This window comes from Phyllostomus discolor, chromosome X (genome assembly GCF_004126475.2).
Source record: "Phyllostomus discolor isolate MPI-MPIP mPhyDis1 chromosome X, mPhyDis1.pri.v3, whole genome shotgun sequence".
NCBI lineage: Eukaryota > Metazoa > Chordata > Mammalia > Chiroptera > Phyllostomidae > Phyllostomus > Phyllostomus discolor.
The window spans coordinates 95,064,460-95,079,085 of NC_050198.1; the positions used below are offsets into that span (position 1 = coordinate 95,064,460).

The window sequence follows — 14,626 nt, forward strand, 5'->3', positions numbered from 1 at the left end:
ACGTATACAACTTAAAAAAAAAGACTTGACACAGCCCTGGCTGGTGTGGCTCAGTGGATTAAGTGCCAGCCCGAGAACCAAAGGGTCGCTGGTTCGATTCCAGTCTAGGGCACATGCCTGGGTTGCAGGCAAGACCTCCCAGTTGGGGGCATGCAAGAGGCAACCTATCAATGTATCTCTCTCCCTCTCTCTCTTGTAATACTTTATTTATTTATTCTTAGAGACAGGAAGGGAGGGAGAAAGATAGAGAGAGAGAAACACCAATGTGTGGTTGCTTCTCATGTGGCCCCCACTGGGGACCTGGCCCGCAACCCAGGCATGTGCCCTGACTGGGAATTGAACCTGCGATGCTTTGGTTCGCAGCCCATACTCAACCCACTGAGCTACACCAGCCAGGGCTTCTCTCTCTTTTTTATAATCAATACATCTCTCCCACATCGATGTTTCTCTCCCTCTCTTTCTCCCTTCCTTTTCTAAAAACAAAAATAAGTAAGCTCTTTTAAAAAGACCTGATACAAAGTAATTGAATAAGGAAAGCTTTAAATCTTAATTCAGCATTTTAACAACAGAACTCAGTATTTAGAACAGGTCAGTGGTTTTCAATAGAGGTATTCTCCATAGAACGTTACCTTCCCAGGCCGAAATTCTGGGAAAAGTTCTGTGACACTCGGCAACAGCTTGGTGGCATCATGCTGCATAATCCCAGCCAGTGGTAGGGTCAGCTTTCCATCCTCAGTTTCTGCCTGTGTTGCTTCCTGAGGTCCCATCTCAGATTCTGAGTCAGAGGAACTACTGAAGTCCACTTTGTCTGAGGCCAAAGAGGAAGGGGCAATGATGGAGGGCAAGATGATGCCTTCTCCATCTTCAGACACTGCAACAAGGAAGAAAAACCCCCTTGGCATGTAACTGTGAGCATATTCCTCAAATTCAGCCAACACCCAGTCCAGGCAATATGCATGGCTCAATGGCAGGGGATATAGTTCCAAGCACCCAGGTTACTATATTATGCAACCCAGAAAATTCATTCCAACTCAGTATCTCCCATCATCCCCAACTCACCTTGTACCTGGTACCCTAGGGTAGTGATGAGAGAAAACAAACACTATTACTACATTTACTACTTTCCGTAAATACCGAAAGGTTACAGGAATATGACAAATGGCAAAATTATATAACACTTTTACACTAGTCAGGCCTCACCATGTCTGGTTTTGGAACCCATAGGCTGGAGAATTTTAAGCTCACAAAATAATGAAATTATTTAGCATAAGATAAGATCTATGACATAAAGTTAACTGATACTATTTAGACTGCAGACTAAAAAGGAAATGACTTAAAGCTCTAACAGGAGGAATTTAGGTTAACACAAGCCTCAAAATACAGGAGGGTCAAACCTGTACTTTGGGATCAAAGGAAGATCACATCTCTTCCCAATGTACTGTTAGAGACATAGAAATAAATTAAGATGATCCCTGAAGACCCTGCCTTTGAAATCTCTGAATCTGGTAGTTGACTCGACATGACTTACACACATTCTACAAGTGCCTTCCCTATGTAACCATTTCTTTTCAAGACAATCCTCTAAACAGGTAGCTTCCAAATACCAGTATGCAGATGAGCTGCTTCAGAAATTACCTGGGGAATGCTCTGAAACTCCGGGTGTCTACTCACTATCTTCTGAATCACACTTTCCAGGGGTAAGAGTCAGAAATCTGTATTTTTTTAAAGACTTGAGGTAATTCTGATGAGTAGCCAGATTTAAGCACCACTGACCCAAACGTTTTCTTGAGTACAAGCTAAAATACTGCTGTGAAATGTTTCAAAAGCAAAACTTCCCTTTAATACAGAAATTTGAAAATCGTAAGAATCACTTCTGGAAATAGCCTTTTCCAACAGCTTAATTTTAATACCTCTTATGTATTGCATGCCAAAAGCCTAGACTTAAGAATGGAACTTCCTCCTCAGACAAAAGTAGACAGTCGCTGCTTACCACCAGTAATAGCATCCTGGTCCATATCCTTCTTTAATGGTCCTGGGGGTGGGGGTGGAGGAGGCATCAACTTGCAATCAATGTCTTCACAATCAGCATCATAGTCATCATCATCATAATCTACTAAAACCAAGAAGACGATCTCCTCAATATCCAGAATGTCAAACAGCCTTGAACTGCCTTGTCACTCAAGAATTTCAAGTACCACAGGAAGCACTAGGCAAATCCTTTAAGGACACACAAGAGATGCAGCTTCTACCTTCAGAAAGAGATGATGTCACGGTGCTGCCAAATGCTGCAACACCATGTATACCTCACACAGGAACTGAGGGAGCACACCAGAACTGCTTAAAACCTTTGCTCCTGCTCCCGATCAAATCCTAGTTTATTTTTTGTTTTCACCCTGCTCAATCTCATAGTTGCATTTAACATTCTGTCAGTTTCCTTCTAGATAGGACTTTCTCCCTTCTCACCTCCCAAGTCTTTGACACATTTTCTTCAGCCTATCCTGTGCAACTTGTTATATTTTTCAATAGCACCACCCGATACTTGTTCCTGAACACTTTGCTTTTATTCTTCTACACACTCTCCATTCCCTTTTCTCAAGAATCACCTTTCCCAGATTTAACCCAAAACTATGTCTCGCCCTGCCTTACCTGCTCTACAAGTGCAATGCATGTTCTGCTGTCTAAACGATCTTCCCACTCAGATATTCAACAACTGCATCTCTCATCACATCAAAATATCCCTCACCTCTTTTAAAATCCCTTTTGTTACTATCAGTACCACCTCCAACCTTATTTTCCCAGCTTATAACCTTAGTCTCTTGTCCCTTTCATCAATCTCTTACCCCCAACACACCTTTTCCAATCAATTATCAATAGTGCTTATAGCAACTTCCACTTATTGAGCTCCAATTATGTGCCAGGTATTTGTAGCTATTTTATCTATAATCCTCCCAATAATGCAGCAATGTAGAATTATTCTGACATAGAAGTTAAGCGACTTAGGATCATACTGTTTTAAGTGACAATCAGAATTCAAGCCTGGTTTAACAAGGACCATACTCTTTCCAACACTCTTCCTCACTCACCAAGTCCTACTGATCCTTTATCAGCAACTCCCAAGTTTGACATTGCCTATCATTTTCCACTACTGTCACTCTATTCTAGGCCTTGATAACTTTACATCAAGCTTGCAAGAACAGTCTCCAAGGTTACCCTTTTTATAATCAAAACCCCAAAGTATCAACTATCACTTTTCACTTTCATTTAAGAGAGCAAGTAACATTACCAGAGATCTACTGTGACACTGTATTATGTAGGCGCTTTCATACAATGTGATAATGAACTTAAGTTCTCAAAAAAGCCCTATTAAGGGGATAGGTATTATTACGTTTATTGCAGACAAGAAAATTGAGGGATTATTACAAATGAAAAGTCCAAACCTCAGAGAAGTGAGCAAAAGTCCAAACCTCACAGAAATGAGCAAGTTTCCCAGGGCCAAACTAAATAAGGAATTGGAATCTGAATCTATGACATGTTGACTCCAAAGTCCATTTTCTTTTTTTTTTTAATTGTATTCTTTCCATTCCCATTTATTCCCCTTATATCCTCTTCTGCCTCTACTCACCCCCCACCAAAGTCCATTTCCTTCTCATTATACCATCGTCTCTTACTTAACAATGTATGTTGGTTCCCAATCCTTTTATGGCATCACATCCTAAGTAATATATACATAAAGGTGCTTTCAAATTGCTCTAGCCTTAGTTCTTGCCATTTGGCAGTACGTTTTCCACCCCTTTCAAGAAAGTCTGCTGGTCAATTCCATCCCCCGCCCCACACACACACACACACACACACACACACACTACTTGCTGATTACTATTTTCAAACATTTAGACAAGCCATTTTTCCAAACCAAATTATCCTGCTGCTTCCTCTCCATTAAACCATGTCTTTCAAAAGTTTACTTAAATCCACCTTCGTGAAGCTTTTTCTAAGGACCTCCACCCACCTCAAATTACTCCAAAGAAACATCCTTGTAAATCAAGCTGTGTGAAAGGGTCAATACCAGGGAGGGAGGAAACTAAAGGCATATATAAAGACATCCTCAGAAGACAAGGAAACTTAGAAAAGAGCATCCCAGCCCTGGCTCGTTTGACTCAGTGGATTAAATGCCAGCCTGAGAACTGAGTGGTCACCAGTTCAATTCCTAATGGGTTGTAGGCCAGGTCCCCACTTAGGGACGTGTGAGAGACAACCAACTGATGTATCTGTCACACACTGATGTTTCTCTCCCTCTCTTCCCCTCTAATATTAAATAAATCAAATCTTTAAAACAGTATATAAATAAAAATAAAACCTTTAAAAAAAGAACATCCTGGAGTACTGAGACTCTCTACCTAATACAATATCATCCTTTCCAGGTCAGCTCATAAAATCCAACTGGGAAACCCCCACCCACCCTCTTCCTTACCATTCCTAGCTAAGACAATAAACCCAAACCTGAAAAATCCCAACATCCTCTGAAAATCAGAGCTGCTACCACCTGCCCCCTAGCCTAAGTCATGGTGCTGAAAAACAACAATTATGCTATTTGACTTAGCTATTCTGGCAGCCCCTAAAAAACTAAGTATAACACTCTATAAAGAAACATCGGTTTGTAGCTGGTTTGTCTTCTTACAATGAATAATTTTGCTTTGCATTCATTTATCCCACCTTCCCCAAATAGTAACAATATCCCTGAAGGTAAGGCCTGTGTCTTCTATTTTTCTGGGTTACTCTTTGTGTAAGTGATGTACTTAATTCTCTTTATACAAGCAGCACTCAAATCCATTAACTGGCCCTGGCTGGTGTAGCTCGGTGGATTGAGTGAGAGCCTGAGAACCAAAGGGTTGCTGGTTCGATTCCCAGATAAGGCACATGCCTGGGTTGCAGGCCAGGCCCCTGGTGAAGGGTGCATGGGGTGCAAGAGAGGCAACCACACACTGATGTTTCTCTCCCTCTCTTCCTCTTCCCTTCCCTTCTCTAAAAATAAATAAATACAATCTTTTTTAAAAAAAAAAAAACATTAATTGGCTCTGAAGAAAGTAAGTTAGAGAACTTACCAAGGTTTTATCTAAATTTCTTAGCAGCCTGAATACTAATTCAAAGAGGTGGACAATAAATAAACAATGAGCAATTTCACAGAAAAGTTTCAAGCAGCAAGAGGTAGTGTGGGGGTTTGGAAATAATAAACTATGACCATTACTTCTAGATTCTAGAACACAGAACGGAGCTCCTCAAGGTCAGAAAATGGATTTTTCTATCTTTGTACCATACTGTGCATCACAGTTTATAGCACACAACAAGTACTCAACCAATGTCTAATAAACTGAGTTGCTGAATTAGTCAAGGATTGCCACTATCTAACTGCAGAACTTTTGACAAAGTTCCATGTTTTTTAAAGATTGTATTTTATTTATTTTTTAGAGAGAGGGGAAGGCAGGGAGAAAGAGAGGGAGAGAAACATCAGTGTGTGGTTGCCTCTCATGCACCCCCAACTGGGGACATGGCCCACAACCCAGGCAGGTGCCCTGACTGGGAATCAACCAGTAACTGGTTTGCAGGCGGGAGCTCAATCCACTGAGCCACACCAGCCAGGGCCAAAGTTTCACATTTTATTAAAGTTCTCTAAATTTTAAGTTTTCCTACTCTATGATACAGTTAAGAATAAATAATCACTAAAACCCTTTCCAACTCCGACATTCTGATTCTATAACACTTCATATATGTTGTAAGCATTAAGTATATTGCATTACCATACAGGTGTTTTAGTGATTAACAGCAGCTGAGCCAATAAATATATGCTCTCACTTAAATGACATTCTAGACTTAATCCTTCTTGAACTACCAATTCCTTGAAAACAGAAAGTGAGTTTAAACAGCATCTAAAACAATGCAAGGAACACTGTAGCTAATAAAATAGCAAATGATGAGAAGAAAGCATCATCATCCTTATTTGGCATTCATCAAGAATTTGGGACTAACCAGCATAAGAAATAAAAAGCCTGAGTACAGTCACATACTCTGCCTCAGAACACAAAAGAAGACAGTGGCTCCTAGAGCTGAGCTCAAGAAAGGGAGAGAAGCACAGAGAGCAGGAACAATGGCAGAAAGCATGCTTAGAAACAAACTACACAGCAAGAAAATGCACTGGAATGCTCTGTTGATAACACCAAAGAATCACCTGAGTGGCAAAGGGGCTGCAAGTTCCCCACTGTCTGCTGGTATCTTCGACTTTCATCTTCTGCTACCTCACTGATATCTGAATAATCCACAGCATCTTCTGTACTCCTAATCCATCCTATAAACAAAAGGGGGCATTAGGGGTCAACACAGACCAAGCAACTGCCATTAAGTAATTCCCATCAAAAAGTACATGTACAGTTAGCAGCTCGCCCCCTCTCCCCCACCACCTTGTTCTCCATGACCCACTTCACCTTCATCATTTACCAGAGCACCATCACTGTCAGTCAATTCTTCATTTGCAGTGAGTTCTGTGATCAGGCTGCCGAGACCCAAAGCCCCCAAGCCTGCCAAGTGCTTCTTACACTCCTGAAAAATGGACAGCGCCACAGTGTAAGATAACAACTAAGCTCAAGCTTCCCACACCACGAGGCTTATTTCCCCGATTCACAGAGCTGTAAATACATAGGAAAAATGACTATGCCACATGCTAAAAGGATCATCCATCACATTCAAGGCTGTAAATCTTCCACTAAACTCCACGTTGATCAGACCTTTATTAACATATATGCAATTACATCACCATACTCTAAAGTAATGTGAGATCATTCAAAGAACCATCACCAAGACTAAAGAAATGGGACAGCAGTTCTATGAATAAAAGGTAAGGCAACTGAGGTCACATTGGATTAAAGTAGGCAAGAACATTTTTTGCTACCTTATGTGTGTGTTTGTGTGTGCTGCAGTGAAGGAGCAGTATTGCTCAATATTTCTCCAAGAGAAAATGAACCTAAATGAAAGGAGGTGAGTTTCAGCTGGGCACACAGGAAACAATTTCATGACTGTCAGAGAACACTGAGAAAACCACCTAAGAAGTGCTTTGGGATGAGAAAAGGTCTGCCCCAGGAGGTTTGAATATTAACTGTTCTAAAAACTGGGTGGGATCTGGACCACAGGATTTGTTGCAGGTTGTGGTCAATCCTCTACCTCTACAGCCAACTCAGGGCAGCGATGTCAGAAATGCAGACAGTTTTGAGAATCCCCAAGAACGTTTAAACCGCTATTTTTTCCCCCTATTGCCAGATCAGAAGGGTTATTTCCAAAGCCACCCACAAGCGCCCCTGACCTTATCGGGGCTTGCTTACCATTCTTTCTGCTCCCCACCCTCGCCCAGAGCAGAGCCCGCCACTCGACTTAACTGCAAGATCTTCTGAGATGCTATCTTATCTCATGCTAACAGCCCTTCTTTTCCCGGTTTTCTACTCTCATCACTCCCCTTACCCTTGGTCGCACCACTCCCAGCCCTATCCCAAAGCCCACGCCCTCACATCATCCAAGACGCTTTCCCCCTCCAGCTGCCCGGCTCCATTGATGTTGCCGAAAAGGAAACCGGTCAATGAAAACGGGCCACCCCCGGAGGAATCTTCATCGCTGTCCGTGTCTGACATTATGGCGGATACGGAACTCGCAACGAATCCGGGAAACAGGAAATCCTTGCCGGGACCCATACCGGATCTACCGAAAGTCGTCGCACAGAAGTGACGTCTGGCCTTCCTCGCCCTGGCCAGCGCCTATCGGAAACGGAATCAGGCGGGAAAAAAAAACGGAAGAACTGGTCTTCCGATGAGAGATACAAGTAATGTTACTACTTTACAGGCGTCTTTAGATTCATCCAAACTTGATCTGGAAGCTAAATAACAAAAAAGCAATTGGTTAAAGAAAGCACTTGTTCCTTCCCCCTTACGCTTAGAAGTGTTAGCATTGCACTTCCACCAATCGGAAGGAGCGGCTGGGTCACGTGGTCCATATCCCAGTAAACCTCAGGTCACCGCGCGACAGTAAACGACTGTAACGGTGAGAACCGGTCCCCGTCGTCGGTACTGCTACGTCACCGCTCAGTCGTGAAAAGAAACTGGCCGTAAATTGCACTGTGGTAAAGTTACTTTTCTAAACTGATTATCTTTAATTGACATTTCCGTACGCAAATAGGCTTTTCCCCCTCCGTGCTAAATGTTAAAGTAAAACATGAATAAAATGAGCAGTTGACTGTTCACCCTAGATTCACAATTGTTAACGTTTTGCCCACTTTTCTGAACCATTGGAAAAGGGATTACAAACATCGTGATTCTTGGCGCCTTAAGACATTTTTCTACATAAGCATTTCACCATTATCACAGCTTTAAAAATTAACATTAATCCAGCATCATTTTTTAAATACTTTTAATTTTTAGAGAGGGGAAGGGAAGGAGAGAGGGAAACATCCATGTGTGGTTGCCTCTCCTGCGCCCCCTGCTGGGGATCTGGCCTGCAACTCAGGCATGTGCCCTGACTGGGAATCAAAGCAGGGACCTTTTGGTTCACAGCCTGTGCTCAATCCACTGAGCTACACCAGCCAAGGCTAATCCAATATCATTTAACATACAATTTATGTTTAAATTTCCCCAATTGTCCTCTAATTGGAGCATTTTGCATCTCAATCCACAATCCACTCAATCAAGGTTTATGCATTGCATTGGTGGTCCCCCTTTAGTCTCTTACCCAGCCTTTTTCTTTGTGTTGCATGCCACTACATTTTTGGAAAATCCAGACAAGTTGTCTTCAAAATATTCCACATTCTCCCCCTGGCTGGTGTGGTACAGTGGCTTAAGGATTGTACTGCACACGGAAAACTTGCTGGTTTGATTCCCAGGGTTGTGGGCTAGGTCCCCAGTGGGGGCATGTGAAAGGCAACAGATCAATACTCTCACTCATCGATTTTTCTCTCCCTTTCTCCCTCCTTCCCCCTCTCTAAAAATAAATTAAATTTTAAAAATATTCCATATTCTGGATTCATCTGATTGTATCTTCAAATTCACTCAGGTTAAATATTTTCCCAGCTACCCAGAGACACCAGGTTGTCCCAATATTAGTGATGCTAAATTTGATCACCTTAAAAAAATGATCACCAGATCTCTCCATCCCAAAAGCACATTTACCCTTTTGTAGTCAGGGAATAATCTATGAAGAAATATTTTGAGATTGTGTGAATATCCTGTTTGCCACATAGTCCTTGCAATGAATGCTTTTTTTTCATTTTAAAAATATATTTTATTAATTATGCTATTACAGTTGTCCCATTTCCCGCCCCCCTTTATTCCCCTCCACCCTGCACACCCCCTCCCACCTGCATTCCCCCCGCTTTAATTCATGTCCATGGGTCGTACAGATAAGTTCTTTGGTTCTCTATTCCCTATACTATTCTTAACCTCCCCCTGTCTATTTTCTACCTACCATCTAGTAGGTAGAAAATACCTACTTATTCTCTGTACCTTTCCCCCCATTCTCTGCCCTCTCCTCCCCACTGATAACCTTCCATGTGATCTCCATTTCTGTGGTTCTGTTCCTGTTCTAGTTGTTGGCTTACTTTGCTTCTGTTTTTTAGGTTCAGCTGTTGATAGTTGTGATTTTGTTGTCATTTTACTGTTCATATTTTTTATCTCCTTTTTCTTAGATAAGTCCCTTTAACATTTCGTATAATCAGGGCTTGGTGATGATGAACTCCTTTAACTTGACCTTATCTGAGAAGCACTTTATCTGCCCTTCCACTCTAAATGAAAGCTTTGCTGGACAGAACAATCTTGGATGTAGGTCCTTGCCTTGCATGACTTGGAATACTTCTTTCCAGCCCCTTCTTGCCTGTAAGATCTCTTTTGAGAAATCAGCTGACAGCCTGATGGTAACTCCTTTGTAGGTGACTGTCCCCTTATCTCTTGATGCTTCTAGGATTCTCTCCTTCATTTTAATCTTTGGTAATGTAATTATGATGTGCCTGGGTGTGTTCCTTCTTGGGTCCAACTTCTTTGGGACTCTCTGAGCTTCCTGGACTTCCTGGAAGCCTACTTCCTTTGCCAGATTGGGGAAATTCTTCTTCATTATGTTTTCAAACAAGTTTTCAATTCCTTGCTCTTCCTCTTCTCCTTCTGGCACCCCTATGATTTGGATGCTGGAACGTTTAAAGATGTCCTGGGGGTTCCTAAACCTCTCCTCATTTTTTTGAATTCTTGTTTCTTCATTCTGTTCTGGTTCAATGTTTCTTTCTTCCTTCTGCTCCAAACCGTTGATTTGAGTCCTGGTTTCCTTCCCATCACTGTTGGTTCCCTGTATATTTTCCTTTATTTCGCTTAGCATATCCTTCATTTTTTCGTCGAATTTGCAACCATATTAAACCAATTCTGTGAGCATCCTGATTACCAGTGTCTTGAACTCTGCATCTGATAGGTTGGCTGTCTTTTCGTCGCTTAGTTATATATTTTCTGGAGCTTTGAACTGTTCTTTCACTTAGGCATTTTTTTTTTTTTTTTTTTTTTGGTCTCCGCTCGCCTCAGACGTAGTCAGGGGCGGAGCCTTAGGTATTCACCAGGGCGGGGCAACCCAGGTCTCTGCGCAAAGGCGCTGGGTGTGGGGGAGGGGTCCTATGGCGAACAATGGCGCATACTCGCCTCTCTGACAGTTTTCAGTCACTTTCCCATTACCCACAACCAAACTGGTCCCTTCTGGTGCTGATTCCCAGGTGGATGAGTCTGTACACACCCTAGGTCCCTGTGGGTCTCTCCAACAGACTCTCCTGTGAGGCTGGGAGTTTCTCCCGCTGCTGCCTCAACCCCCACAGGTATTCTCAATCACAGGCTTGAGACTTTATTTCCCCACGCTGGAACCCCAGGTTGCGTGGTTTGTCTCGCTCCCCCAGTTGTTCCTCCCAGTTTATCTGTACGCGTTTGTGGGACCGCCAGGTCCACCAGCCACCACCAACCCCTCCCCCCACCCCAGCACACCAACCACCATCTTGCCCCGAGTCCTTTCCGCCCAGCTGTCCATCTCCACCCCTCCTACCTGATACTGGTCTGGGTGAATGTTCTCTTCTTCAACTCCCTGGTTGTCGGACTTCCATACAGTTCGATTTTCTGTCAGTGCTGGTTGTTCTCCGGTTTCAAATTTGCCGTTGTCCTTCTTTTGATTGCGCGAGGAGCCACAGTGTGTCTGTCTATGCCTCCATCTTGGCCGGAAGTTGTTGTCGCCTCGCATCCAGTGGTTTTAACATCTATTCATGATCTTTGCCTGAATCAATTATATTGGGAAAGTGCAAAAGGGTGATTTTTCTAATTCTTAAATTCCTATTTTACTAACTGGACTTTATCAGTAAAGAAAAACTAATCCCTTTTCTGACCTCTTTTCTTGCATTTTTAAAATGTTTTATTTATTTTTAGAAACAGGAAGGGAGGGAGAAAGACCAATGAGTGATTGCCTCACATACGCCCCCTACTGGGGACCTGATCTGCAGTGCAGGCCTGAGCCCTGACTGGAAATCAAACCAGTGAGCCTTTGGCTCACAGGCCTGTCCTCAATCCACTGAACCACACCAGCCAGGTCGTTTCTTGCATTTTTAATGTGTTACAATCTAGCACCACTTTATCCTTTCTGATGCTCAAACTGTCCCAGATTTGTTCAATGGGAACCACTTCACTCTGGCTCCTGTGTCCTTTCGACATGACCCACAAGTCTTTGAGCACTTGTTTTTTTGGCACAAGATGTTCCGAGCTTACTTTGTACATTACCTGTCCAGGAGCTGATACTGAGGCAGGATAGTAAGAAGATAGAAAAATTCCTTGGCAGGTGGAACAGGGAAACTGAGACAGACAGCTGAATAATCTGGTTGAGAAATTTACAGCCAGATACAGAAGGTCACCTTCTTAGAGATAATATCTAGGCTTCAGTTGTTTCAGCTCCAGACCCAGAGGAGCAGCAAAACCAGGTGGATGGAGCCAGGACCAGCTGCAATCACTAATGACCCCCTGCCCTGTCACTGACCAATTGGTGGCAGCCACAACCCTGAAAGAGCACACCTAGAAAACTGAATGTTCTGCTGAAACCCTCCCCTGACACCTCCCCTAAGACCCCCTATAAATAACCATTTACATTAATTTCTGGTGTATCCTTCCTGTGTTTATTATGTTTTACTGAGGTGTAGACATATTAGTTTCAGGTCTACAACATAATTATTCAATATTTGTACTTCCTGTGTTTTGTTTTGCAAAATAAACAAGTGAGTCTATCAGGGTGTCCAACTTTCTGGCGTGTCTGGGCCACACTAGAAGAAGAGTTATCCTGGGTCACACATTAAATCACAAACCTAACTGATGAGCAAAAAAAAGCTTTTAAGTAAATTTACAATTTTGTGTTGGGCTGCACTCATAGCCATTCTGGGCTGCATGCAGCCCTTGGATCGTGGGTTGGACACCCCTGGATATTTTTTAAGATTTTTTAAGTTTATTTTTAGACAGGGAGAGAGGGATAGAAACATCAGTGGATTGCTTTTTGTATGTCCCAACTCCCCCAACCACAGACCATTAGGACACATACCAGCAACCCAGGCATGTGTCCTGACTGGAAATCGAACTGGCAACCCTTTGGTTTGCAGGCCAGCGCTCAGCCCGCTGAGCCACACCAGCCAGGGTGCATAAAACGTTTTAACAGTAGTTACATTTCTAGGCCAGATGATACAGGTCTGCCAAAACCTACAGGGTAGCTGATACTATGCAGTTTGGTAAAGAGAAGTTAGTAGAATACTATTGCTGTACTAATATTTAAGACAAAAAAGCAAGATGGGATGTTCTTTAATGTACGTTATAATGCCTCTTGGATGCCTGTGCTTGAGGAAAGCAAATATGAGGTAGATGGAGGCTTGTAGAATGTGGAAAGGGACTTCTGATACTATAAATATTAAAGATGCCATTCTTGACTCAAAATGTAGTTTTACGTAAATTTACCGTATGACCTAGCAATGCCATTCATATGTGGAATCAAAAACACCCAAAAGAATAAAAAACATGTCCACACAAAACCTTGCACACAAAGGTTCCCAGCAGCACAGCCAAAAAGAAACAATCTTATGTCCCTCAACTATGAGCAGATAAAATATGGAACATCTATATAGTGGAATATTATTCAACAATAAAAAGAACTGAAGTGGTCATATGTGCTACAAAACGGATGAACCTTGAAATTATACTAAATGAAGGAAGCAAGTTCCAACCAGCCACATATTGTTTGATTCTATTTATATGAAATGTTCAGAAAAAACAAGGTAGATGAATGGTTGCCTATGGCTCCAGATAGAAGCAGGGATTAACTGCATGAGGGAACTCTCTGGGGTGATGGGAAGGTTCTAAGAGTAGATGTGAGTGATGGTTGCTATGACTCCAATTTTACTAAAATCATTAAATTGTCATCTTGAACTGGGTGAATTTTATGGTATGTAAATTATACCTCAATAAAGCTATTTACAAAACAAAACATTGTTTTGCTCTTCCTTACTAGTGCATTCAGCAGTGCACCAAAACTATATACAATTACCAGCTAGGATTAATTTTTATAACAGATCTTTTCCTGAGATAACTGGGAGAGGCTCCCAGTACATTAATGCCTATTAACACAGTAGGAGCTTGATAATTGTGTACTGAATGTAGTGTAATAAATGAGGAAAACCCCCTACAGGGAACTAACTGATCTGTCATTAGTGAAAACCAGAAAATGAAGCTACTGTAAATCCTGAAGAGGAATAGGTGGGGCAGAGCAGGTGGGGGGTGGGGCAGGAACTAGTCAATGTTAGCAAGGCAGACAATTCCATACACTGATTGTCTGATTTGGAAAATAAGTAGTTACACATAGGTACAATGTGCAGTGCAATTTAATTATATTCTTTTTTAATTTTTTATTTATTTTTAGAGAGGGGGAGGGATAAAGATCAATGTGTAGTTGCCTCTCATGCACTCCCTACTGGGGAGAGGCATGTGTTTTGATCGGGAATGGCACGGGCAACCCCTTGGTTCACAGGCCAGTGCTCAATTCACTGAGCCATACCAGTTAGGGCTAATTCTAGTTATTCTATCCTTTTCAAGTTGAAAAGAATTTCAAAACAACTCAAAATGAGGGAGTGGGAGGGAGAAGGCATTGTTTGTATTTTTAGAAAGCAACAGACCCAGTAAAGTGGGAAAAGCTTATTGCATCCATTATGAATAATTTAAAAGTGACACTAGTATGTTCATCTTCATTCAAATTCCTTTTAAGTATAAAAATCAAGATGTCAGTGTATGCATATGATCATCAAATCACTCCAGTAGCAAAACCACTCTCTCACACTTGTGGATCACACCTCTGTTTATTAGAGGACACAAGTTTGCCCAAACAAAACCTATGCTTACATTTGGGAATTTTCCAGACAAAAAGAGCAGGAGGCACTATTAAATTAAAAGCCAATTTATTTTTTTTTAAAGATTTTATTTATTCATTTCTAGAGAAAGGTGGAAGGGGGAGAAAAACATGGATATTTGAGAGAAACATCAATAGATTGCCTCTCGCACACCCCCAACCA

General features: G+C 42.0%; 1 protein-coding gene across 1 annotated transcript in view; it reads right to left on the bottom strand.

Moving 5' to 3' along the window:
• Positions 1-7,732, bottom strand: part of TAF1 (TATA-box binding protein associated factor 1) — a 71,983-nt gene extending 64,251 nt beyond the window's left edge. Inside the window, 5 exon segments of the mRNA XM_036016727.1 lie at positions 630-871; positions 1,991-2,110; positions 6,221-6,337; positions 6,474-6,588; positions 7,548-7,732. Coding sequence (XP_035872620.1) covers positions 630-871; positions 1,991-2,110; positions 6,221-6,337; positions 6,474-6,588; positions 7,548-7,727 — 774 coding nt within the window. The 5' untranslated portion in view covers positions 7,728-7,732.
• Positions 7,733-14,626: the final 6,894 nt, after the last annotated feature.